This window comes from Oncorhynchus keta, chromosome 10 (assembly GCF_023373465.1).
Source record: "Oncorhynchus keta strain PuntledgeMale-10-30-2019 chromosome 10, Oket_V2, whole genome shotgun sequence".
NCBI lineage: Eukaryota > Metazoa > Chordata > Actinopteri > Salmoniformes > Salmonidae > Oncorhynchus > Oncorhynchus keta.
This window is the reverse complement of record NC_068430.1, coordinates 19,620,778-19,648,725: the sequence shown is the minus strand read 5'-3', so window position 1 is coordinate 19,648,725 and position 27,948 is coordinate 19,620,778. Positions and strand designations below refer to the sequence as shown.

Here is a 27,948-nt window from a genome sequence, read left to right as displayed (position 1 = left end):
CGTGTCAGGCCTTGCAGTCCCAAGATACTTTCTGTGGCACACATGAGTCAAATAATATATACTTTCTATAGAATAAATGTCACATCAGGATAGGCCATCAAAATTAATAACTAATGTGTTAAATTAGAGGGAGTAAAATGTAGGCAAGCAATAAACATTTCAGAACAACTACCAGTCGAGTAAGACAATGGAGAGATGACGAATTTCGGCAAATAGACTTATTTAGACAAATAGCCAAACCGAAAACTGCAGACATTACTACTGCCTCCCCCGCGATCAAACCCACATAAAAAAAAATACATTTAGACGCAGCCTATTGTGATCTGAAATCTCATCTAGCAATCAAGTCGCAGCGATGAAGTACTGAGTGCCTGGGCGTTCCCGCGAAGGGTGGGGGGAGAATTCTGTCACAACACCGGAACAGTCCCATTACAAGTCAGAATGTCGAACACACTTCATTTCAAAGTACTTTACCTGTTGATCGACGATTTTGCCCCAATGCAGGAGGTAATCTGATACAACATATTAACAGGAAAGCATTATCAACCTGACATTCGGTTTGTATTTCTGCTAAATTAGAAATAATCATGACAAACTTGTGTACGAACCACTGAGCTGAACAGCTCCACGGGAATGCAGTTTTGATGCTTTTTTTTATTGTTTGAAAAATATGAATATTTGCAGTTTCCTAAATGAAAGGGAACATTTGGAGTTTTAATATATTTTTATGTAGTCATGGAATATATTGTTTGTTAGTGGTTTTAGTGACGCCTGGGAGACTGCAGGGATTATCCAACAGTTGCCACCATTGTAGCAATTGAGAGGGTGCAGCTAAATCTGGGTTTGAACCATATTAATAGTGTGCCATACAGTCCAAACTACTTTGCAAAGGTATATTTAGACCAATCACACCCATGGAGGCTACAGTCACAGTATTCCCCTGGAGTTGCACTGTTCCATGAAACACAGTGACGTGTGAACATTTGAAGTGTTATTCATCCTCAACGACCCAACAAAATTCACATGGACATTTGAGATCGATCTGTCGTTCTCACTGAAAGCAAGTCTAAGAGGTGGTAGATCTGTTAAACCAGGTCGTCACTAGTTACCACAGCAACAAAGTCATAACCCCCGCCTATTTCTTCCATTTCTCTTCTTAAAATGTGATTTTAACGCTAACCCTAACCCCACTGCTAACCTAATATTAAGACCAAAAAGCGAATTTTTGTTTTCATTAATTTTTACGACATAGACATTTTTTTACTTTCCGGCTATAGTTACTAGTTGAAACTGTTCGGGTCGACATGCGTGGATTTTTTTTCGCCTAAATGTCTTTATTGTGACAAATGATGATGGAAACAGTGTTTGACGAATAAATGATGATTGCCGGATAATTTAAGGTATGCGGGTTACTAGTCTCTTTTATAATCCGAGAGTGAAATACTTACTCTCGTCAATAACATTTAGCATTATCAACCCGACCTAAAGTATGCTGTTCTGTATATTGTTTGTATTTCCGGTTTTCTATTTTCAGTCTTGACAATTCCCATTAGACAAACACTTGCACAATATGGCTGAGCCTAACCGAATCACAGACCGAACATTGTCCCACACGGTCAGATGACAAATGTTGAAACAAAATTAAACTGATTGAGAGGAAACGCGCTTTGATCGACTACGTTCGATTACATTTGGCTATTGTTTAAATATTTTGCATCATGTGCAATGTGTACGGAGATAATAGACAGAACCTACCGGTGCGAAAAAAGTTACACTACAAAAAAATGGAAAAACACTTTCCTGTGGGTACCCTATCTCCACCTCCTATCGCCAAAAGGACCTACAGCACGGACAACCGGTAAAGTAAGTGTAAATATCATGTTATTCAACATTCCGGCTTGTAGAGACTCTTGCGTATTTTGTAGTCAGACTTCTTTCAAAATGAATAGCCAGCCATGTGGTAACCATGGTAACAGCCTGACGTTTAGGTAAGTGGGGCATGTGATGTCAACACTTAACTATGAAGCTCCACTCTACACTTAATGCTTACAGAACCTTTAGAAAGTATTCACACCCCTTGACTTTTTCCACATTTTGTGTTAGTCTGAATTCAAAATAGATTAAATTGAGATTTTGTGTCACTGGTCTGTGTCATGTAAAACATCTTCCCAGCGTGAAATAGTTCCCAATCGTTCTGATTGTGTTCTGATTGTGACGTCATGTATATTTTCTCCGAGCTTGAAAACGTTCCAGTTTCAATAATTGACGCGCATTTCTTTATGTGGATGGCTGAGATTGTGTGGCTGTTTCAGCATATAAACACCCGACTCGCGCGTCAAAATGCGGAGGGTTGATGTGAGGAGAGATTTTTGCGATTGCAAAAACATTGGCGCTACGAGAGGGTGTGAGAGAAACATCAGCTCGAGCCGACTCGCACGTCAAAATGCTGAGGGTTGATGTGAGGAGATTTTTGCGATCGCAAAAACATTGGCGCTACGAGAGGGTGTGAGAGAAACATCAATCTCTCCCTCTACATATAGAGACGCACGTGCATTTATTAAAATGTGAACATTTTCACGCTGTGAGAAATTTTAAAACACACGTCATAATCAGAACACAATCAGAACGATTGGGAACTACTCAACGCTGGGAATATTTTTTACATGAGAGCCTTCACACAATTCCAGTGGAATTATGTTTAGAGAAATGTTTACAAATTAATCAAATCAAATTATTTATCTTGAGCCAATAAGTATTCAACCCCATTGTTATGGCAAGCCTAAATAAGTTCAGCAGTAAATATTTGCTTATCAGTCACAAATTGAATGGACTCACTCTGTGTGCTATAATAGTGTTTAACAGTGTTTTTTTTATGGCTATGTCATCTCTGTACCTCACACATATAATTATCTGGAAGGTCCTTCAGTCCAGCAGTGAATTTAAAACAGAAACTTAACCACAAAGACCAGGGATGTTTTCCAATGCCTTGCAAAAATGGCACCTATTGGTAGATGGGTTTATAAAAAAGCAGACATTGAATAGCTCTGAGCATGGTGACGTTATTAATTACACTTTGGATGGTGTATCAATACACCCAGTCATTACAAAGATAGGCATCCTTCCTAACTCAAATGCCAGAGAGGAAGGAAACGACTCAGGGATTTCACCATGAGGCCAATGGTGACTTTAAAACAAGTAGAGTTTACAGCAGTCATGTGTAACGGGTGTGAAACGGCTAGCTTAGTTAGCGGTGTGCGCTAAATAGCGTTTCAATCGGTTACGTCACTTGCTCTGAGACCTTGAAGTAGTAGTTCCCCTTGCTCTGCAAGGGCTGCGGCTTTTGGGGAGCGATGGGTAACGATGCTTCGAGGGTGACTGTTGTCGTTGTGTGCAGAAAGAAGGTCCCTGGTTCGCGCCCGGGTATGGGCGAGGGGACGGTTTAAAATTATACTGTTACACACATGCATTAGGTGTAAAACTTATGACTCAATAATCTATGCTTTCTGGGAATGCTATGAAGTCCAAATATTTTGGGCGGAGCTAGAAAGTTGTCTGTCAGAAGTACAATGATATAAACGTACATTTAATCTGTCTGTTTGTATATTTCAAGACATGGCATGTTGGGGTGTAGTGGGCTGGACGATTCACTCATCACTCATCTTGAAAAAACAAATAGTAAAAACTTGGAAATCAATCCACCATCATGAACGCAATGGAAAAATCTAATAATTTATTATTTAAATATTGAAAGAGCATGGGCGACCAAATTAAAATAAATTGGTACAATTTATGGCCAAGTGGCAAACAATAATAAAGGCAATAGGGATGGAGGTGTGAGCTTGCGGGTCTGGGCAGATGAGATGTAGTCATTGTTTGTGTGAATCTGTAAGATGTTGTTTGTATGTATACATTTGTGTTTGTAGTAAAACATATATATTTTTTACAAACAGTTACAGAGTTTAATGCCTGTGATAGGAGAAAACTGAGGATGGATCAACAATATTGTAGTTATTCCACAATTACTAACCTAAATGACAGCGAAAAGAAGGAAGCCTGCACAGAATACAAATATTCCAAAACATGTATTCTGTTTGCAATAAGGCACAAAAGTAAAACTGCAAAAAATGTGGCAAGGAAATTAACTTAACGTCCTGAATACAAAGCATTGTGTTTAGGGAAAATACAACACATCACAGAGTACCACTCTTCATATTTTCAAGCATGGTGGTGGCTGCATCATGTTATGGGTATGCTTGTCATCGGCAAGGACTAGGGAGTTTTTTAGGATAGAAATAAATGGAATAGTGCTAAGCATAGGCCAAAGCCTAGAGGAAAACCTGTTTTAGTCTGCTTTCCACCAGACACTGGGAGACAAATTCACCTTTCAGCCGGACAATTACCTTAAACACAAGGCCAAATATACACTGGAGTACCAAGTACCATATTTACTGCCAACATCAAGTGGTAAAAATCTCTACCTGATTACAACTGGAAACACTACTGTTTTCCTACTGAACACTACAAAACTTGTGTATATTGAGTAACACTTCAACCACTACATTTTTATTCTACACTAGGTTTTTTAGATTTAAAATGTTTCTTTAGGTGTGACATGATTACGTCCAGCACCCTAGCAGGCAATCTATTTTCTATGCAAACTTTTTTTTAAATGTTGACAAAAAAATCACTGGACAAGTAAAAGCTGCAATATGTCACTTTTTGGGCAACCTGACCAAATTCACATAGATCTGTCATTCTCATTGACAGCAAGTCTAAGAAGTTGTAGATCTGTTTTATGTGCTCTATTTCTCTGCTTCCCGTTCTTAAGTTTCGTTTGTGTATCTTTTACTTTCGGTTTTGTACACCAGCTTCAAACAGCTGAAAATACAATATGTTTGGTATTTCAAACATACTTCACGGTTTAGATGGTACAATGATTCTCTACACTAAACATTGCTTGTTTTGTCAAATAAACTTAGATTAGACAAACTATTACACTTTTAGCAACCAGGAAATGGCGGAGCGATTTCTGCATTTTACAGCTTTAATGTAAACATAGCTACTGATGCATTGTGATGGATGAGTTCACGTTGTGATGTCAAACAAAACACTCGCACTTCTCTTCTAAAGATTGCGGTAAGAGAATATAGACACTCCCACTGAGTGATGGTCATGGACGTGGAAAGCTCCTCCTCTTTGCTCTGGGTCATCTCCGGCGCAATGCAACGGAGTAGTAACAGAATGTCAACTCTAGCTGTTAATGCGTATTCACAGACATGAAAGAGGAATATTGTGCTCCTCCAAATCATCAGAACAGTTTTCCACGATGAGAATTCATTGTAAAATTGTTGTGATCGTTGTCTGTTTAGGAGTTTTTTTACTTTTGTACTTTTTTGGGGGAAATGCTGCAGACGATCCGCCTTTGAAAGAAGTTGAGGATAACTATTTTCCGAAGTTCTCGGGGCTTCGAAACAATATTGCATCAAAGTTAACAAAAAAAACTCTCGATGAACTTCACATTCCACACAAACAACCACTCACGTACCGAAAAGTATCGAAAGTATCCAGTAGAGGAGGCAATGCGATCGCAAAGAGGTAAGGAATTATCGCACCATTACTCGCCTGCTAATGTTGATGTGATTCATGTTTTTTTTCTTCTCCACGCCTATTTTTTTCATCAACGTTTTGGAACACATTTAAAGACGCAAGATGTCTCAGGTTAGATGGGGATTTTTTTCACCTTTTAACGGATTGCATGACTATCTGCTTACAGAGATAGATGGGTTTTATTCCCTGTGGAAGTAATGGAATGTGTCCACACGTATCCCGTCTTTCTCTCTATTCATTCAGGAAGACGTGCCCCCCACCCCATCAAAAATATACATAGGCTCAATTATGTTCAAGGACGTTGGCACCAAACAATGGCTTGGTCAGTCATGAGAAGACCAAACTTGCTTTTGTCATTCAAATCCTATTTTTATTATCATATGTATTGTTCTAAATGACCGATGGATGTATGACATTTATTGTAAAGGTATCACCTATTCAGTAAGTTGTGTGCATATTTAATTCCAACATCGGCTCAAAGAAGTGTCTAGGGGTTGTAAACATATTCTAATTGTGTAGCTTTGTAAACAACGAGTTTGACCTCGAATCTGACTTTTCTACCCCATGGTTTCTGGGGCTTATCCATTTTTTTAAAAGTCCTGTGGTTAACAGGTTTAAAGGTCACCTTGAGAGAGTTTAAGATGATGGAATATACATTAGTCCAAGGAGACTCAGTCATTACACTATTGGGGATTGAGGAGCATACATTTTACATATCATTTAGAACTCTCCACCTTCAAGTCAAGAGGCTGAACTTGTCAATGTGTATAATATGATGTGTGATGCCATGTCCCTTCAAAGTAGACAAGCCCAAGTAGACCAATATAGATGACCTCAACTGATGGCCATCATCCCCTCTTTCCTGTGCCTTGCAGACAATAGCTAGACAATGGTTTGTCATCATTCACTATTTATGTCCAGGTGTGGACTTGTTTTTTGTTATGTCTCCTATTATACTATTTTGGGCCCTGCTCAAATTCTTTCCCAAAACATAACATCCTTCCATTCCCTCTGTCATGGCTGTCACTGATATGATAATAGCCCAGATTTGATATTCTAAAGGCAATGTTCTGAAGGCAATGCTTTCTGTTGTAAATTTTGCTTTCACCTACAATGTCCTGTTTGATCAGTGATCTGATTGGAAGCATTTATAAAGCATTCAGTCTGGACCATAGTGTCCTGGCAGAGACCACACCCACACGCATGTGCTCTCTACTGATAAGAGAAATGGGGTGGAGGCCAATGGGGATGGAGGAAAATAACCAAAGCAGGTTTAGCAAACAAAGCAGTAAGTGCTCTGATAAAAAAAAAAAACACTGCACATCTCCCACATCTCCCATAGCTACTCTTTCCTATTTTGTTCGTGTAATTTTCCCATCTTCATCACTGCAAACGCAACTGACTTCCTCTTACACACCTTTAAATAGACAAACATGCCCATCTTTCCTTATCAAACCATTTCCTCTTGATGTATCACTCTGCTTCCTGTGGATAAAAGTAGGGAGAAGAGCTGCTTCCCGAACAGATACCATCAGCTGTCCCAGCTCACACTAAATTCTACAGTTATAATATCTTGTTGTAGACAATTACACTGTAATAACACTTATTTTTGGTCAATATATTCCACTGCTGATGGATGTTTCACATCCAGGCTCAATGTAGCATGTATTTTTCAGTCTGTCTCACACATTGTGTAAGGAAAGGTCATGCATGATACTGTCCCCATTAAAAAAAACTTTCATCCCAATGGTTACATCTGATTTAATAAGCCCTTTTAAACAAATTCCTTGCCCCATCATCTGGAATACTGTAAAACAGTGTCCCCCGAGGCCAACAAGGTATTCCGTTGCACTGACATTATGTAAAGCTATAAAAATGTCATCTTGGATGACTGGAGACTGCTCTCTCTCTTTCTGCAGGGCTTTGAAATCTCCCTGCTTACCCGAGCATCCTGACAAGGTTTGAGAGACTTCTTACGTGGGCCTCATCAGGTGGAAAAAGCTCCTCTTTTTGGTAGCTCACTCACTTAAGTACCTCCTGACAGAGGTTGGCGTTGAGTAATTGGGAAATCTGTTAAACAGAATGCATGTAGCTAGGGGTGATGATTCACTCAAAGATACTGTTACTTTATTGAAATCAGAGGAGGCTGGTGGATGAGCTATAGGAGGACAGGCTCATTGTAATGGCTGGAATGGAAAGGAGTCAAACGTGGTTTCCACATGTTTGATACCGTTCCATTACAGACATAAGCCCATCCTCCAATAGCTTCTCCCACCAGCCTCCTCTGTTTGAAATCCATTATGCATAGGGAGGACATATTTTCCAGATTTTTCTAAAACTTCTGATAGCATTCCCTTCACACAAGTTTTATCCAAGCCTTCAGCACATTGCAGTAGTGGCTCGTATCTGATGGAATTTCTAAATAGTTGAAGTAATGTTTGATAGATTTGTTGATTAAGGTAAGCTATATTGTCACTGTGCTCTTCTGAGCTGTTTTGTATTTCTTCATGATTTGAAAGAGATTGTTGCGAGCCCAATGCCACATAGGCACAGTACTCTCTGTTGTCAATAATTAGTGCAGTCCTTGTATCCCTTTAGAGCTAGTCTGAGTTTGTTAAAATGTTTCCAGATGGGTGGAAAATAGTTATAACACTATGTAAGATTACCTCACATGAGCAGCATGTTCTTCTTACAATAAATAATGGGGCTTTGTTTGGTCTAACTAACTGTGTTCACAACATTAATTTCACTGGTCCAGGCCATCTATAACGCAATGCAGTATGTATCATAGAACAACACATTTTCTGAGCATTTATGGTTCGGTTGCAGGTTAAAAGACAATATGCCTATCCCTCAGTATTTTTGTGTGTATAATTTCCCCCCTAGTAATAATGTACACAGTACATGTTCATAAACACAAATAGTTCTTGAAAGAGCCTCTGCCATCAAAGCCTAGAGGACAGGTTTCTCTAAGCTCTGCCATCCATCGTAATCGGTGTTGCATGATTGTCCCTCAGCCATGCAGAAAACCAAGTGTCACGCTTGGAGACTGTCCTGCAACCCACCTGTCAAATTTCAGTTTCCCCCTTCAGATTGTTAGACTAAAAGACACATTCTTTGCCTACATGAAGCTCTTGGGTAGATGTTGCACTTTCCTCTGGCAGAATAGTATGTTTCCTTTCCAAAATCCTCACACAAATGAGGGCTACTTCGTTCTGAAGAAGGATTTTGGGACCATTCTTCCTTTGCGTTTGCTAATGTTTACATTTACACGCATCATAAAAACCATCCCATATGGTGTGTACATAAAATACAACTCAAGGATTTAGGTCTAGTTCTACGTTGAGCTATACACATTTTTCTTTTTCAGAGTGTGATTTATTCTGCACTGCTGAATCCATTTGAATTCAATGGCAGTCTCTGTTGCTGTGCAGAGAGCATTTTTATGTCTGCTATAGAAACAACTTCGCCTTGAACATGAGAGAACAACGCCCAGTGGGTATATACAGACCCACACTACAGGAGAGGGAGAAGGGTATGGTGAGGGAGTGCTGCTCACCCTGAGCATATGACAGGGATGTCTTGTAGGAGGCCTTGAATATGAACATGTTGGTTAGCTGTCTGTCAGTAGAAACAGTGTGATTATGTACTGTCTGGAATATGTGTCTAAACCACATCCTGTCATGTTCAAATCTGTTCTCATGGCCGTTGACATGTCCATGAAGAAGTATCAGCGTTGCTATGCAGCGGCACGGCTCTGCCATTCTGTTGACAGTTGATGAGCAAGCCTGAGGAGCCTTCTGTAAGCGGAGAGTCTCATACTTGTTGCCCCTGTTTGTATCCCTGTAGCAGACAGAGGAGTGACATGGGAGTGGGTCGGCCCGCATCGAAGCGCACCCGTGCTGAGGAGGTCATGCACCTGGCCGTGGTGGCCTGTGGGAACCGACTGGATGAGACGCTCACCATGGTCAAGTCAGCCCTCCTCTTCAGCATCAAGAGTATCAAATTCCACATCTTTGCAGAGGACCCCTTGACCTCACAGTTTGAAAAGGGGGTAAGTATCCCCTTAACAAAGTACATGATCTAGGCTTTAGGTACGGTATGTTTCTAGAAAAGGACCACTGTAATTCTCAATGAAATATAGGACTATTTGAATATTTTCAAAGACTCTCATACTTTTCATACAGACAGTATCTTGTTTAATGTTCTTCTATGCTCAGTAATAGATGACATTCACTGCCAGATCGGAGTATTGGCATGTTTAAAAAAACAAAAACAGATCTAACCTTTTTTGATCTCCCTCTCACTTGCCCTCTAACGCCTTTACAGGCCTTTAAACTCAAGGTCGGATCATATAACCCCCAGACGTTTGCCTCACCGCATTAACCATGCAACTTTTCAGTCACCGTTAGTTTATTCACGACTCAAGCTTTATGAAAGTCAATGTCTTATGCTACTGTGTAGCTGTAAACCTGAAGGTTTCCAAGATGGCGTAGCAGTCAGACGTCGTGTCGTGTCCCTTGTATATATTCAAGTATTTATATTTACTTCGGATCCGGAACCCCTCAACTGAAGCTAGCCAGCTAACAGTCAGCAAACCATTGCTAGCGGTCATCAGCTAACCTTTAGCTCGGAAAGCTCTCGCCAGTTCGAGCAACGCTACTCTAACCAGAGCATAACAGACCTATTATTTTTATCCCTGGATTCCCACCGCAAACTGAACTTTTTCATCTGGATCTTCAGCGTTTCCACCCACTTAGCTGGAAGCTAGCCCGGGCCAGAAATCCTGTGCTACCACCGAAGCATACTCCTGGGCTACAATATCCGGACCCATGACCGGTCTATCGATGTCACCGCATGAAGAGGCATAAACAGACTCAACTCCCATCGCGACGTCCCCCAAAGGCTAACTTTCTAGCCCTTGCTATCTGCTTGCTTGCTAATTCGGCCTGCTAACTGCTAGCTTGTTTAGCCCCGGCCTACTAACTGTTAGCTTGTTAGCACAGGCCTGCTAACTGTCTGAATCGCCGCGTCCCCAGCCAGCCCATCCACTCACTGGACCCATATTTACTTTCAATCTCTTTTCGATTTTTAATTCGATTATACCTTCCGGGAACCTGCCTCACCCAATGTGATACGGAATTGCTATTATTTTAAATCTTTAGAACACATTCAAGAACCTCCAGAAGCCAACCAGCTAACTAGCTACAAGCTATTTAGTAAGCCACTGCTAGCGGCTTTTACCTTCTGCACAGCCAGCCAGTTTTTTTAGCCTGGATAATACTTGCCAGTCTAGCTTCCCTGTCCCATCCACCGCTGCCCCCTGGACACCGTGATCACTTGGCTACATAGCTGATGCCTGCTGGACTGTCCATTCATCACGGTACTCCATTCTGTTTGTTTATGTTTTATCTGTCGGCCGCACTCAGGCTCTGTGTGTAGTTAATCCGACCCTCCCTGACTAGTCAACGTCATTTTACTTGCTGTTGTTGTGCTAGCTGATTAGCTGTTGTTGTCTCACCTACTGGTTTAGCTAGCTCCCCCAATCAACACCTGTGATTACTGTATGCCTCGCTGTATGTCTCTCTCAAATGTCAATATGCCTTGTATACTGTTGTTCAGGTTAGTTATCATTGTTATCATTGTTTTAACTTAATGAGCCCCTAGTTCCACTCTTCATACCCCTGATACCTCCTTTGTCCCACCTCCCACACACGCGGTGACCTCACCCATTACAACCAGCATGTCCAGAGATACAACCTCTCTTATCATCACCCAGTGCCTGGGCTTACCTCCGCTGTACCAGCACCCCACCATACCCCTGTCTGCGTATTATGCCCTGAATATATTCAACCATGCCCAGAAATCTGCTCCTTTTATTCTTTGTCCCCAACGCTCAAGGCGACCAGTTTTGATAGCCTTTAGCCGCACCCTCATACTACTCCTCCTCTGCTCCGCGGGTGATGTGGAGGTAAACCCAGGCCCTGCATGTCCCCAGGCACCCTCATTTGTTGACTTCTGTGATCGAAAAAGCCTTGGTTTCATGCATGTCAACATCAGAAGCCTCCTCCCTAAGTTTGTTTTACTCACTGCTTTAGCACACTCTGCTAACCCTGATGTCCTTGCCGTGTCTGAATCCTGGCTCAGGAAGGCCACCAAAAATTCTGAGATTTCCATACCCAACTATAAAATTTTCCGTCAAGATAGAACTGCCAAAGTGGGAGGAGTTAGCCTGCAAAGTAATGTCATACTTTCCAGGTCCATACCCAAACAGTTCGAACTACTAATTAAAAAAATGACTCTCTCCAGAAATAAGTCTCTCACTGTTACCGCCTGCTACCGACCCCCCTCAGCTCCCAGCTGTGCCCTGGACACCATTTGTGAATTGATTGCCACCCCATCTAGCTTCAGAGTTTGTTCTGTTAGGTGACCTAAACTGGGATATGCTTAACACCCCGGCAGTCCTACAATCTAAGCTAGATGCCCTCAATCTCACACAAATCATCAAGGAACCCACCAGGTACAACCCTAAATCTGTAAACAAGGGCACCCTCATAGACGTCATCCTGACCAACTGGCCCTCCAAATACACCTCCGCTGTCTTCAACCAGGATCTCAGCGATCACTGCCTCATTGCCTGTATCCGCTACGGACCCGCAGTCAAACTAGGGGCTCATTGACCACCCCTCATCACTGTCAAACGCTCCCTAAAACACTTCTGTGAGCAGGTCTTTCTAATCGACCTGGCCCGGGTATCCTGGAAGGACATTGACCTCATCCCGTCAGTTGAGGATGCCTGGTCATTCTTGAAAAGTAACTTCCTCACCATTTTAGATAAGCATGCTCCGTTCAAAAAATGCAGAAATAAGAACAGATTGGTTCACTCCAGACCTGACTGCCCTCGACCAGCACAAAAACATCCTGTGGCGGACTGCAATAGCATCGAATAGTCCCCGCGATATGCAACTGTTCAGGGAAGCCAGGAACCAATACACGCAGTCAGTCAGGAAAGCAAAGGCCAGCTTCTTCAGGCAGAAATTTGCATCCTGTAGCTCTAACTCCAAAACGTTCTGGGACACTGAAGTCCATGGAGAACAAGAGCACCTCCTCCCAGCTGCCCACTGCACTGAGGCAAGGTAACACGGTCACCACCGATAAATCCATGATTAACGAAAACTTCAACAAGCATTTCTCAACGGCTGGCCATGCCTTCCTCCTGGCTACTCCAACCTCGGCCAACAGCTCCGCCCCCCCCCCGCAGCTACACGCCCAAGCCTCTCCAGGTTCTCTTTTACCCAAATCCAGATGGCAGATGTTATGAAAGAGCTGCAAAACCTGGACCCGTACAAATCAGCTGGGCTTGACAATCTGGACCCTCTATTTCTGAAGCTATCCGCCGCCATTGTCGCAACCCCTAATACCAGCCTGTTCAACCGCTCTTTCATATCGTCTGAGATCCCCAAGGATTGGAAAGCTGCCGCAGTCATCCCCCTCTTCAAAGGTGGAGACACCCTGGACCCAAACTGTTACAGACCTATATCCATCCTGCCCTGCCTATCTAAGGTCTTCGAAAGCCAAGTCAACAAACAGGTCACTGACCATCTCGAATCCCACCGTACCTTCTCCGCTGTGCAATCTGGTTTCCGAGCCAGTCACAGGTGCACCTCAGCCACGCTCAAGGTACTAAACGGTATCATAATCGCCATCGATAAAATACAGTACTGTGCAGATGTCTTCATCGACCTTGCCAAGGCTTTCGACTCTGTCAATCACCATATTTTTATCTGCAGACTCAGTTCCCTTGGTTTTTCTGATGACTGCCTTGCCTGGTTCACCAACTACTTTGCAGACAGAGTTCAGTGTGTCAAATCGGAGGGCATGCTGTCCGGTCCTCTGGCATTCTCGGGCCGACACTTTTCTCTGTATATATCAATGATGTTGCTCTTGCTGCGGGCGATTTCCTGATCCACCTCTACGCAGACGACACCATTCTGTATACTTCCGGCCCGTCCTTGGACACTGTGCTATCTAACCTCCAAACGAGCTTCATTACCATACAGCACTCCTTCCGTGTCCTCCAACTGCTCTTAAACGCTAGTAAAACCAAATTCATGCTTTTCAACCGTTCGCTGCCTGCACCTGCACGCCCGACTAGCATCACCACCCTGGATGGTTCCGACCTAGAATATGTGGAAATCTATAAGTACCTAGGTGTCTGACTAGACTGCAAACTCTCCTTCCAGACTCATATCAAACATCTCCAGAGTCGGCTTTCTATTCCGCAACAAAGCCTCCTTCACTCACGCCGCCAAACTTACCCTAGTAAAAGTGACTATCCTACCGATGCTCGACTTCAGCGATGTCATCTACAAAATACCTTCCAACACTCTACTCAGCAAACTAGATGCAGTTTATCACAGTGCCATCCGTTTTGTTACTAAAGCACCTTATACCACCCACCACTGCGACCTGTATGCTCTAGTCGGCTGGCCCTCGCTACATATTCGTTGCCAGACCCACTGGCTCCAGGTCATCTACAAGTCCGTGCTAGGTAAAGCTCCGCCTTATCTCAGTTCACTGGTCACGATGGCAACACCCACCCGTAGCACGCGCTCCAGCAGGTGTATCTCACTGATCATCCCTAAAGCCAATACCTCATTTGGCCGCCTTTCGTTCCAGTTCTCTGCTGCCTGTGACTGGAACGAATTGCAAAAATCGCTGAAGTTGGAGACTTTTATCTCCCTCACCAACTTCAAACATCTGCTATCTGAGCAGCTAACCGATCGCTGCAGCTGTACATAGTCTATTGGTAAATAGCCCACCCAATTTTACCTACCTCATCCCCATACTGTTTATATTTATTTACTTTTCTGCTTTTTTTGCACACCAATATCTCTACCTGTACATGACCATTGACCATGACCATGACCATGATCATTTATCACTCCAGTGTTAATCTGCAAAATTGTAATTATTCGCCAACCTCATGCCTTTTGCACACAATGTATATAGACTCTCTTTTTTTTCTACTGTGTTATTGACTTGTTAATTGTTTACTCCATGTGTAACTCTGTGTTGTCTGTTCACACTGCTATGCTTTATCTTGGCCAGGTCGCAGTTGCAAATGAGAACTTGTTCTCAACTAGCCTACCTGGTTAAATAAAGGTGAAATAAATAATAAATAATAAATAAAAGGTATATAGCCTACATTCAGGGCTCTCCAGCCCTGTTCATGGAGAGCTACCGTGCTGTAGGTTTTGGCTCCAACCCTAATCTAGCACACCTGATTCTAATAATTAACTGCTTGATAAGCTGAATCAGGTTAGGTAAAACTGGCTTTGGAGTGAACCTACAGGAGGGTAGCTCTCCATAAACAGGATTGGAGAGCCCTGGCCTACATAAACGAAAACACTGTGCATGCATGGGGCTACATACCCTTTATGTGCTTATGAGTTATGGTATGTTTACCATCTGAGAACCTCCCCTTTGTAATTGGCTTCATGCTAGCCAGGAAGTTGAGTTGGTTAAACCCAAAGGTTAGTAGCATGTGAGCAGGAGATGGAATGTTTCACATCCGGCCTGTGCTGATGAAACAGGAATTAGAAGCAAGCTAAAACGTTTTTTTGACCTCTGATCTGTGCACCTCGTCAGCAGAAATCCTGCCTGCTCCTCACACTGATGTTTGTCTCATGGCCAAATTGTTTAATAATGTTGACGATTATGGAGGGCTTGAGCGTCTTAACAGAGCGGAAAATCATACGCTTCTATGTGTGTTGACTTTGAGGGGGTAACTCGAAAGAATGGGATTAATATTTTCTACCTCCTTTTGTTTAGGTTAGTTTAACTGGGAGTTGGGCGTAGTTATAGCAATAACTGGCAGCGTTATGGTCAATGTACGACAACGCTGCACTTACTGTAAAGACATTACTTAATTGGTTTACAAGAACTTTCTTAGGTGTTTATGTAGACTTGAACTCTCAGGAGTGTATCATGTGTCAGAATAATGAATATTTCCATCTGCTCTCTCAGTGATCCCTCTCCTCTACACCTCTTGACTCAACCTTTTGGAAATGCGCTCAAGTTGTGCTTTTGTTTCTTTGGAAATTAAATGAGACTTCCTGGGATTAAATAAAAAAATGGCTGTTACCTCTCACGGCAAATTATGATGTTTAGTAACTTTGTGTAGTTTCTCTTTCAGCTGAGCCAGTGGCCCCATGCTATCACAAACAAGTTCCAGTACAGTATCTACCCAATCACGTTCTCTGTGGGGAATGCAGAGGAATGGAAAAAGCTGTTCAAGCCCTGCGCTGCCCAGAGGCTGTTTCTCCCTGTAAGGCTGCAGCACATCGTCTCTCTTCTCTCTCTGTGTACCTAATCATAATTACTACACTGTTGGAGCTAGAAACATAGGCATTTCGCTACACCTGCGACATCTGCAAATCTGTGTGCGCGACCAATAAACTTTGATTTGAATCCTATCTATCAAACATATGAACTGATTCTTTAAACGGATAAAGCTATATTCATTAGAAAATGTGTTAAGGTAATTGCCCATGTCATCAGTTTTCTTAGTACCATGCCACTCTGGGCTGCATCCTGACCCCAATGCATTTTCTATTAGATACGTTTAGCTTGATTTACGCAGGCAGAAGAATGATATACCCAGGTAATAATACTATGAATACTTTATGATGGGTTTTACTTGTTGGTATATAATCAGTTACCTCAGTATGATAATATATGGCTTTATTCATACCCATTGACCGTTACTTAACAAACAAGCAATCCCCAGAGATTTAATTAAATAACTTAATTAAAGCATTGCCATTCATTTACTTTTTAATGGACAATCTTTAAATCATCAAACCGTGTGCACACATTGCTTTGTTTTTGTACACATTGCACCGTTGTAAAAAGTGGTAAGCAATCCATGTCTGCAACTTTATTGATTGGCAGATGATGCAACACAAACCCTATACTTTGCAGGGGCCGAGTGCTATTTGATTCTCATCAGGAACAGATTGCTTTGTGATTTGTAATCTTCCGTCAAGCCATTGTGGTGCAGTGGTCTAATGCACTGCATCTCAGTGCTAGAGGCGTCACTACAGACACCCTGGAGTCGAAGGCTGTATCACAACCTACCATGATTGTGAGTCCCACAGGGCTGTGCACAATTGGCCCTGCGTCGTCCGGGTTTGGCCGGTGTAGCCGTCATTGTAAATAAGAATTTGTTCTTAGCTGACTTACCTAGTGAAATAAAAAAAATCCCATATACATTACTGTTCAAAAGTTTGGGGTCGCTTAGAAATTTCCTTTTTTTTTAAAGAAATGTTTTTTAAAATGTCCATTTAAAATAACATCAAATTTATAAGAAATACAGTATAGGCATAGGCATTGTTAATGTTAATGGAAACGGCATTTAAAAAAAAATAATAATAATAATAATGGAGTATCTACATGTGCGTACAGAGGCATCAGCAACCATCACCTGTGTTCTAATGGCACGTTGTGTTACGTTGTTGTGTTAGCTAATCCAAGTTTATAATTTTAAAAGGCTAATTGAAAACCCTTTTGCAGTTATGTTAGCATTACTGAAAACTGTTGTGCTGTTTAAAGAAGAAATAAAACTGTCCTTTAGACTAGTTGAGTATCTGGAGCATCAGCATTTGTGGGTTCGATTACAGGCTCAAAATGGCCAGAAACAAATAACTTTCTTCTGAAACTCATCAGTATATTTCTGTTTTGAGAAATAAAGGCTATTCCACGCAAGAAATTTCCAAGAAACTGAAGATCTCGTACAACGCTGTGTACTACTCCCTTCACAGAACAGCGCAAACTGAGGAGTGGGAGGCCCCGGGGCACAACTGAGCAAGAGGACAAGTAAATTAAAGTGTCTAGTTTTAGAAACAGACACCTCCCAAGTCTTCAACTAGCAGTTTCATTAAATAGCTCCCACAAAACACCAGTCTCAATGTCAACAGTGAGGAGGTGACTCTGGGATGTTGGCCTTCTAGGCAGAGTTGCAAAGAAAAAGCCATATCTCAGACTGGCCAATAAAAAGAAAAGATTAAGATGGGAAAAATAACAGACGCTGGACAGAGGAAGATTGGGGGAAAAAGGTGTTAGACAGAAACATCTAAGTTTGATGTGTTCAGATCACAAAGAAGAACATTTGTGAGATGCAGAAAAGATGCTGGAGGAGCGCTTGATACAATCTGTCAAGCATGATGGAGGCAATGTGATGGTCTGGGGTGCTTTGGTGGTGGTAAAGTGGGAGATTTGTACAGGGTTAAAGGGATCTTGAAGAAGGAAGGCTATCACTCCATTTTGCAATGCCAGTCATACCCTGTGGGTGGCGCTTAATTAGCGGCCAATTTCCTCCTCCGAACGGGCAATGACCCAAAGCACAGCTCCAATCTATACGATAACTATCTAGGGAAGAAGCAGTCTGCTGGTATTCTGTCTATAATGGGGTGGCCAGCACAGCCACCGGATCTCATCCCTATTGAGCTGTTGTGGGAGCAGCTTGACCGTATGGTACGTAAGAAGTGCCCATCTAGCCAATCTAACATGTGGGAGGTGCTTCAGGAAGCATGGGGTGACATATTTTCAGATTACCTCAACAAATTTCTAGAAATGCTAGAAAGGTCTGCAAGGCTGTAATTGCTGAAAATGGAGGATTCTTTAACAAAAGCAAAGTTTGAAGGACACAATTATTATTTTAATTAAAAATCATTATTTATAACCTTGTCAACATCTTGACTATATTTCCTATTAATTTTGCAACTAATTTAATGTATGGAAAACAAGGACATTTCTAAGTGACCCCAAACTTTTGAACGGTAGTGTGTGTGCATTATGTACCATCACTGGAATAAGAGGAAATGAATTATTCCGATAGTAACCTGATTATTATCCTGATTATTATCCTAACAGGTGATCCTGAAGGATGTAGACTCTTTACTCTACGTGGATACAGATGTGCTGTTCCTCAGGCCCATGGATGATATGTGGAGTTTCCTCAAGGCCTTCAACAGCACCCAGCTGGCTGCTATGGCCCCAGAGCATGAGATCCCTAAGATAGGCTGGTATAGCCGCTTTGCACGCCATCCCTTCTACGGGGTCACCGGGGTCAACTCAGGCGTCATGCTGATGAACCTCACGAGGATACGAAACACTCTGTTCAAAGTAAGGAACATCATCAATCAATTAGCCTTTTGGTCATCTCCGTTTGGTATTTTGGTCATGCCTTCCCTGTTTTCTACCTGAAAGCTGCAAGGAGATTGGTTTTATCAATCAATCGTATCTATCTGAACCCAACCAGCAACAGATGTGTCACTTATTGACAGTCAGCGTCAACAATCTGAGTGCTCAGAGTAGAGTAGACTGAGGCTCTGCAATCGCCACACTCACATTAAAGCAGTGCTTCAGCACATTCAAGCTCAAGTTGGCATCTCTCTGCAACCAAGAAAGAGCAGTAGAAATTGTAACATGGGAAATTCTTGGCTTTTTTCTTTTAATTGGGCATTTCTGTAGTGTTTGATGTGTAGCTACTCCCTAGGCGGTGGAGTAAACCAGTCCTTGTTCCTATTCCAGAACAGCATGATAACCAGTGGCCTGTCATGGGAGGACCTCCTCCACCCACTCTACCAGAAGTACAAGAATCACATCACCTGGGGTGACCAAGATCTCTTAAACATCATCTTCCACTACAACTCAGGTATACTCTTCCTCCCTCTCTCTTCCACTACAACTCAGGTACACTCTTCCTCCCTCTCTCTTCCACTACAACTCGGGTACACTCTTCCTCCCTCTCTCTTCCACTACAACTCAGGTACACTCTTCCTCCCTCTCTCTTCCACTACAACTCAGGTACACTCTTCCTCCCTCTCTCTTCCACTACAACTCAGGTACACTCTTCCTCCCTCTCTCTTCCACTACAACTCAGGTACACTCTTCCTCCCTCTCTCTTCCACTACAACTCAGGTACACTCTTCCTCCCTCTCTCTTCCACTACAACTCAGGCACACTCTTCCTCCCTCTCTCTTCCACTACAACTCAGGCACACTCTTCCTCCCTCTCTCTTCCACTACAACTCAGGTACACTCTTCCTCCCTCTCTCTTCCACTACAACTCAGGTACACTCGTCCTCCCTCTCTCTTCCACTACAACTCAGGTACACTCGTCCTCCCTCTCTCTTCCACTACAACTCAGGTACACTCGTCCTCCCTCTCTCTTCCACTACAACTCAGGTACACTCGTCCTCCCTCTCTCTTCCACTACAACTCAGGCACACTCTTCCTCCCTCTCTCTTCCACTAAAACTCAGGTACACTCTTCCTCCCTCTCTCTTTCACTACAACTCAGGCACACTCTTCCTCCCTCTCTCTTCCACTACAACTCAGGCACACTCTTCCTCCCTCTCTCTTCCACTACAACTCAGGCACACTCTTCCTCCCTCTCTCTTCCACTACAACTCAGGCACACTCTTCCTCCCTCTCTCTTTCACTACAACTCAGGTACACTCTTCCTCCCTCTCTCTTCCACTACAACTCAGGCACACTCTTCCTCCCTCTCTCTTCCACTACAACTCAGGCACACTCTTCCTCCCTCTCTCTTCCACTACAAATCTTGGCCCGGTTCCCCGATAGCGATGGAACTTAGGCTTACGAGTGTTTTTAACAATGTATCTTTCCTACAGTGGCCGAAGATGTAACACGCCTTTCCCAGAACACCATGCAGAGAGAACAGTCGTTAAGTGCATCGTTGGAGCATTTGTCGATACTGATAGGATCGAAAGAAAGGCAGCGCTGCTCTCGGGTCAGCTTTCTCAATTCAAATCTTACCTTAACGTTCCAATTATTTCACAATACTGACGACGGATCAGCTCATAGAGAGAGATTTTACCACCTATGGCTGCAAATATTGAGGTTGCTTATTCTAATGCTTAACCAATAAAAATGCATTAAATCACTGATTTGCCAAATCATTTTACACACATTATAAAATATGAGACAAATTACAGTCAGTAGCCTACAAGTAGGAAAATAGAACTCAATTTATTGAACATGAAATGTACAGTTGTTGTCGGAAGTTTACATACACCATAGCCAAATACATTTCAACTCAGTTTCACATTTAATCCTAGTAAAAGAGAGAATGATTTATTTCAGCTTTAATTTCTTTCATCACATTCTCAGTGGGTCAGAAGTTTACATACACTCAATTAGTATTTGGTAGCATTGCCTTTAAATTGTTTAACTTGGGTCAAACATTTCTGGGAGCCTCCACAAGCTTCCAACAATAAGTTGGGTGAATTTTGACTTTGTTGTCCTTAAGCCATTTTGCCATAACTTTGGAAGTATGCTTGGGAGACCCATTTGCGACCAAGCTTTAACTTACTGACTGATGTCTTGAGTCTTCAATATATCCACATAATTTTCCCACCTCATGATGCTGTCTATTTTGTGAAGTGTACCAGTCCCTCCTGCAGCAAAGCACCCCCACAAGATGATGCTGCCACCCCCGTGCTTCACGGTTGGGATGGTGTTCTTCGGCTTGCAAGTCCAAGCATAACGATGGTCATTATGGCCAAACAGTTCTATTTTTGTTTCATCAGACCAGAGGACATTTTATCCAAAAAGTACGATCTTTGTCCTCATGTGCAGTTGTAAACCATAGTCTGTCTTTTTTAATGGCGATTTTGGAGCAGTGGCTTCTTCCCTGCTGAGTGGCCTTTCAGGTTATGTCGATATAGGACTTGTTTTACTGTGGATATAGATACTTTTGTACCTGTTTCCTCCAGCATCTTCACAAGGTCATTTTCTGTTGTTCTGGGATTGATTCGCACCAAAGTACGTTCATCTCTAGGAGACAGAACGCATCCCCTTCCTGAGCGGTATGATGGCTGCGTGGTCCCATGGTGTTTATACATGCATACTATTGTTTGTACAGATGAACGTGGTACCTTCAGGTGTCTGAAAATTGCTCCCAAGGATGAACCAGACATGTGGAGGTCTACCATTTTTTTTTCTGAGGTCCTGGCTGATTTTCTTTTGATTTTCCCATGATGTCAAACAAAGAGGCACTGAGTTTGAAGGTAGGCCTTGAAATTCATCCACAGGTACACCTCCAATTGACACAAATGATGTCACTTATCCTATCAGAAGCGTCTAAAGCCATGACATAATTGTCTGTAATTTTCCAAGCTGTTTAAAGGCACAGTCAATTTAGTGTATGTAAACTTCTGAATTGTGATACAGTGAAAAATAAGTGAAATAATCTGTCTGTAAACAATTGTTGGAAAAATGACTTGTGTCATGCACAAAATAGATGTCCTAACCGACTTGTCAATACTATAGTTTGTTCACAAGATATTTGTGGAGTGGTTTAAGTTTTAAGCTAAGTGTATGTAAACTTTGGACTTCAACTGTATGTACAGTAATGCCTAAAAATCTGCCATTCTACACTTGAGCAATGCAGTTAATCCCCAACAACAACTGTTCCCCGGGCGCCGATGACGTCGATTTAGGTAGCCCCCACACCTCTCTGATTCAGGGTTAAATGCGAAAGACACATTTCGGTTGAATGCGTTCAGTTGTGCACCTGACTAGGTATGCCTCTTTCCCTAATGTATTTATATTTTAATGCATTTATCATATGCATTAAAATATATGTTGCTTGTTTGTATCAATTGCAAATATATCGGTAACTTTGTATTTGTAGTCAATTTTGTTCTGAAGTTATCAGTGGTCACAGGGAAACGATAAACCATGTGATTGTATGTTTAGCTTAAATCGTTTGTGTAGAAAGTGATGCGGGAGGGCGAAAAAGCATCTAATGAGTCTGAGGCAGGCGTTCAATTACGAGTGCTTTCTAGTGCAACGTCAATAACGTCAATAATGGTGGTTTTGGGAAACCTTCGAATGTTCTAACGATGAACTTAGCCTTAATACGCTTTTGGAAAACTGGGCCCTGGTACACTCTGCCTCCCTCGCTCTTCCTCAATGTATCAGAGTGCTGTCATTGATTTGGAATTAATTTGTTGACTACAAATAGGAAAATAAAGTTGTATTTAATGTCACCACCATTCATGATGGCAGCTAGAGCAATAGCTGTACTTAGGCCTGTATCAAATTAGAATGTTTCCCCACAATGTAATTCCAAAGGGTGTTAGCGTGAATGTCAGCTCGTACGGAATTCAATATAATTCCTTCATGCAGGTGTAGGTATTGGTTTTCTCTAATACATCCACAATAAATAACTATCCTGAATTAAGTCAACGCTGTGGAACTAAACCAGCCTGTGGCTGCAGCATCAGATTGACACCGGTGCAGTCTGCGAGATGGGTATTAAGCGTTCCAAGCCTTAAGTAGACTTGGCAGGAGCATTGTTTGTCTGACAACATGATTAGAACCTGTCCAGGAAATAACCATTCCCATAGCAGCATCCCCAAATGGAAAAACAGGGCAATGTGGTGGGAGCAGCCAGTCACTGTGTAATATCTGCCTCGCCATGGAAACATGACTGATCTTTCTCTTTTACGTGTACCCATGTTTCTGGTTTAAGGGGATACTCTGTTGGTGTTATTCTCCCTTCACAAGCCAGGATTTGATGCAGTTTAAAAGGACTACAATCCTTGTAGTTGTAAAGCAAGTAATTTGATAATTGTTAAATCAGTAAAGCAAAAATTAGAAGGGTCCTGAGCGATTAGCATTGCACGTTGAAGTCATTAGGTTAATTTTTTTTCCAAATGCTCTTTGGCAGTAACAATACTGGTATCAGAGAGGGTATACACTGGCAATCTTGGGGACATTGTGCAGAAATCTGATGTAACAGACATATAACGGTGTGTTTGCAGAGTGTCTGTACACCTTCCCATGCCAGTGGAACTACAGGCCTGATCACTGCATGTATGGGAGCAACTGTAAAGGAGCTGAGGAGGAAGGCGTGTCCATTCTCCATGGGAACCGAGGAGTGTATCACGACGACAAGCAACCAGCCTTTAAAGTCGTTTATGATGCAATACACGAGGTAAGAATCTATTCATTTTAGTGGATTATTGATTCCTTTGTCCTTTTCTCCTTGGACAGCAAACGGTGTGGACATGTTTACATAAGGAAATCCTTGTCACACAGCAACATCAGCCCCCTCTTCTGTCCATAGATATGCCTTTTATTAGCCAGATGATATGATTCATATGCATCCCCCTCTACAGTAAGCAATGGTACTGTTGATTTCTGTGTGGTTTGATAAGCTACCACTACTGGTGTCGAACTCTGAGGCATGCAATGGTTCTGTTTCGTAGTACCCCTTTGAGGACAACTTGTTCCAGTCGCTGTTCTATCCCCTCCAGACCAAGTTTCTGGACACAGTCAACACCCTGTGTGGTCGGATTCCCCAGGTGTTCCTCAAACAGGTGGAAAAGTCCATGAGGACCGTGTACGAGAAGAAAGTGGTCCGTCATGTGAGGCCTCCACCAAAATAATTACAGGAAACTGAACAGAGGAAGTTGTCTCTGACATCACTATGGGAATCTTTCTGTGGAAGATGTGCAATGTCAGAAGTCCCCAGACCTGAAGGAATCCGTATGCATTACACAGTGTTTGTAATACAACAGATCATGGTCTAGTGGACATGATGGTGGTATGGATCATGATCGTGTAGAACGCACGTGTCAAACTCATTCCACGGCGGGCTGACCGTTTGCTGTTTTTCGCTCCTCCCTTGTACTTGATTGATGAATTAAGGTCACTGATTTAGTTAGGAACTCCCTCTAGGTCTTAATTGAAAGGAAAAAACAGAAACCAGCAGACAATTTGCCCTCCATGGAATGAGTTTGACACCCCTGGTGTAGAAGGACAGGCACACTGTACAGTGCTTGTCAATGATGCTGTGTTTGGGGTAAACTTGCCTTATCATCCACCCACTAAATGTTTTACAGAACCTGATTTACATGTGAAAATGTGATGAGAGATTTCGTGTTTTTTTTTTACCTTTAAAAAAAGTCCAATGTTTCCTTATGATTACGATAAGTCCCGGTGGAGTATTACGTGATGATTTAAACATGGCAGAGGTTGTTTTTGTCAACATGATTTTGAGTGTTTTTCTCTCTTAAATGGGCAACGAAAATGTCTTCCGTAAGGGCCGCTATACCATAGGCTTCTGGAAATGGTTTGAAATGGTCCCACTCTGCCTGTAGGTTGCTGCCTAATTGATCATTTTATGTCATGCAAAGCTAATATGGGTCTTTGCTTAAGCAGAGCTTTCTGTTTATGTTGCATGTTGCAATTGTCCAAAAATAAAGTGAATGTTACATCAACAAAATCCCTTGTATAGCAGCGACAGGAGGTCTAGTGGTTAAGAGCAGTGGGCCGGTAACCGAAAGGTCGCTGGTTCGAATATCTGAGCTGCCTAGGTGAAAAAATATTTTGATGTGCCCTTGAGCAAAGCACTTAACCCAAATGTTTCCTGTCTCTCTGGATAACAGCGTCTGCTAACTGAAGAAAATGACTATCTGTACAAGAGGGAATATGATTCAACTTGTCCAGTTCTCCAAATGCCAACCGCAGTATTAAACATAGTATGAACATATCATACACTAAGCAATTACCATTAATATTGTGTACAGAAGATGTGTAGATAAATGCACTTTTGTATTTCTGTAATAGTTCAGTTTGTGCGATTAGGACAGGACGTGCATACCATTTCTCCCCTATTCAATTGTCAAAGCATTGCAAATCCCTATCTGAAAAAGCAGTGTGGTTGTCTCTGAACAAAACTTCCAAAGTGCAAGCGCTTATAATAGTGGTACAGTATTTTCAAGACAAAATGTACCATATGTATATTTACAAACGCTCTTAAGTTTTCTGTGTACGAAAAGGACAGCCAACTTAATGAGGAAGTGTCTTAGTGTATTAATGTCATACTATCAGTGATCCAGTATGTGAACTCTGAGACTGTAAATGCAAGCATTTATAATGTGATGTTTGTGTAGTCTATCAATTGTCAGGTGTGTTTACCGGTAATAATTTAAACTGGAAACTCCAGATGGTTTTATTTATACATGCTTATGTTTCTCTTTTTTTGGTTTACTCTTTGTTTCTGAATAAAGTTACTGTGCCATCAGTTCTGTTTGTCTTAGGAGGCCTATTGTATAATTGTAATGTATTGATAAAAATACAGTGCATTCAGATAACAACATTCAGACCCCTTTACTTTAACCAATTTCCTTTACTTTACAGACTTATTTTAAATGTGTTAAATGTTTTTCCTCTTCAATCTACACTCAATATCCCATAATGACAATTTTTGCAAATTTATTAAAAATGCAAAACAGATATCTTATTTACATAAGTATTCAGGCCATTTGCTATGTAACAAGAAATTGAGCTCAGGTACATGCTGTTTCTTCAACTTGAATTGATTGAACAGGATTTGGAAAGGCACACAACTGTCTATGTAAAGGTACCACAGTTGACAATGCATGTCAGAGCAAAAAAACAAGTCATGAGGTTGAAGGAATTGTCTGTAGAACTCCGAGACAGGATTGTGTCGAGGCACAGATCTGGGGAGGGGTGCCAAAAAATGTCTACAGCATACAAGGTCCCCAAGAAGACGGTGGCCTCCATCATTCTTAAAGAAGAAGTTTGGAACCACCAAGACTCTGCCTAGAACTGGCTGCCTGGCCAAAATGAGCAATCTGGGGAGAAGGGCCTTGGTCAGGGAGGTGACCAAGAACCCGATGGTTACTCTGACAGAGTTCCTCTGTGGCAATGGGAGAACTTTCCAGAAAGAACACCATATCTACAGCACTCCACCAATCAGGCCTCTATGGTAGAGTGGCCAGATGGAAGCCACTCCTCAGTAAAAGGCACATGACGGCCCTCTTGAAGTTTGCGAAAAGGCACATAAAGGACTCTCAAACCATGAGAAATAATATTCTCTGGTCTGATGAAACCAAGATTGAACTCTTTAGCCTGAATGCCAAGCGTCACGTCTCGAAGAAACCTGGCACCATCTCTACGGTGAAGCATGGTGGTGGCAGCATCATGCTGTGGGGATGTTTTTCAGCGGCAGGGACTGGGAGACTAGTCAGGCTTGAGGGGAAGATGAACGGAGCAAAGTACAGAGAGATCGTTGTTGAAAACCTGCTCAGGACCTCAGACTGGGGCGACGGTTCACTTTCCAACAGCACAACGACGCTAAGCACACAACCAAGACAATGTAGGAGTGGCTTCGGGCCAGAGCCCGGACTTGAACCCGATCGAACATCTCTGGAGAGACCTGAAAATAGCTGTGGAGTGACGCTCCCCTTCCAACCTGACAGAGCTTGAGAGGATCTGCAGAAAATAATGGGTGAAACCACCCAAATACATGTGTGCCAAGTTTGTAGCGTCATACCCAAGAAATCTAATTTTATTAGTCACATGCGCCAAAAACAACAGTGACCTTACAGTGAAATGATTACTTACGAGCCCCTAACCAACAATGCAGTTAAAAAAAATGAGTAAGAAATAAAAGTAACAAGTAATTTAAGAGCAGCAGTAAAATAACAATAGCGAGACTATACAACTATACAGGTACAGAGACAATGTGCGGGGGCACCTGTTAGTTGAGGTAATATGTACATGTAGGTAGAGTTATTAAAGTGACTATGCATAGATGATAACAACAGAGAGTAGCAGCGGTGTAAAACAGGGGGGAGGGGGGGTGGACCAATGCAAATAGTCTGGGTAACCATTTTATTAGATGTTCAGGAGTCTTATGGCTTGGGGGTAGAAGCTGTTTAGAAGCCTCTTGGAAACATACTTGGCACTCCGGTACTGCTTGCCGTGCGGTTAGCAGAGAGAACATTCTATGACTAGGGTGGCTGGAGTCTTTGACATTTTTTAGTGCCTTCCTCTGATACTGCCTGGTGTAGAGGTCCTGGATGGCAGGAAGCTTGGCCCCAGTTACGTACTGGGCCGTACGCACTACCCTCTGTAGTGCCTTGCGTTCGGAGGCCGAGTAGTTGCCATACCAGGCAGTGATGGAACCAGATGCTCTCGATGGTGCAGCTGTAGAACTTTTTGAGGATCTGAGGACCCATGCCAAATCTTTTCAGTTTCCTGAGGGGAAATAGGTTTTGTCGTGACCCTCTTCACGACTGTCTTGGTGTGTTTGGACCATGTCAGTTTGTTGGTGATGTGGACACCAAGGAACTTGAAGCTCTCAACCTGCTCCAATACAGCTACGTTGATAATAATGGGTGCGTGCTCGTTCCTCTTTTTCCTGTAGTCCACAATCATCTCCTTTGTCTTGATCACATTGAGGGAGAGTTTGTTGTCCTGGCACCACATGG

General features: G+C 42.4%; 1 protein-coding gene and 1 long non-coding RNA gene across 9 annotated transcripts; both read left to right on the top strand.

The window, feature by feature from the left end:
* The first annotated feature begins 793 nt into the window (after positions 1–793).
* On the top strand, positions 794–25,733 carry gxylt2 (glucoside xylosyltransferase 2). Of its 6 annotated transcripts, none has more exons than XM_035777288.2 (9): positions 5,460–5,595; positions 7,527–7,566; positions 9,457–9,661; positions 15,794–15,937; positions 18,544–18,795; positions 19,204–19,327; positions 20,308–20,426; positions 23,467–23,639; positions 23,914–25,733. In XM_035777288.2, the coding sequence occupies exons 3-9, from the start codon at positions 9,473–9,475 to the stop codon at positions 24,038–24,040; spliced, it is 1,128 nt and encodes a 375-aa protein (XP_035633181.1). In that variant the 5' UTR covers positions 5,460–5,595; positions 7,527–7,566; positions 9,457–9,472; the 3' UTR covers positions 24,041–25,733. The 6 variants fall into 6 exon arrangements, with proteins under 6 accessions (XP_035633180.1, XP_035633173.1, XP_035633174.1 ...); XM_035777289.2 differs by having other exon boundaries at positions 7,527–7,598; XM_035777287.2 differs by lacking the exons at positions 5,460–5,595; positions 7,527–7,566 and adding an exon at positions 794–1,863.
* LOC127932161 (uncharacterized) lies at positions 19,423–20,301 on the top strand. 3 transcript variants are annotated; one of them, XR_008144402.1, is made up of 3 exons: positions 19,423–19,517; positions 19,670–19,707; positions 19,898–20,301. It is a non-coding gene; the product is annotated as an uncharacterized LOC127932161 (long non-coding RNA). The 3 variants fall into 3 exon arrangements; XR_008144401.1 differs by having other exon boundaries at positions 19,461–19,555; XR_008144400.1 differs by having other exon boundaries at positions 19,499–19,593.
* Positions 25,734–27,948: the final 2,215 nt, after the last annotated feature.

Coding starts and splice junctions, on each gene's coding strand:
- gxylt2 (XM_035777280.2), top strand. CDS start 5,261: ATGCGTATTCACAGACATGAAAGAGGAATATTGTGCTCCTCCAAATCA. Junction 15,938..18,543: donor CCCAGAGGCTGTTTCTCCCT/GTAAGGCTGCAG, acceptor TTATCCTAACAG/GTGATCCTGAAGGATGTAGA. Junction 23,640..23,913: donor TTTATGATGCAATACACGAG/GTAAGAATCTAT, acceptor TCTGTTTCGTAG/TACCCCTTTGAGGACAACTT.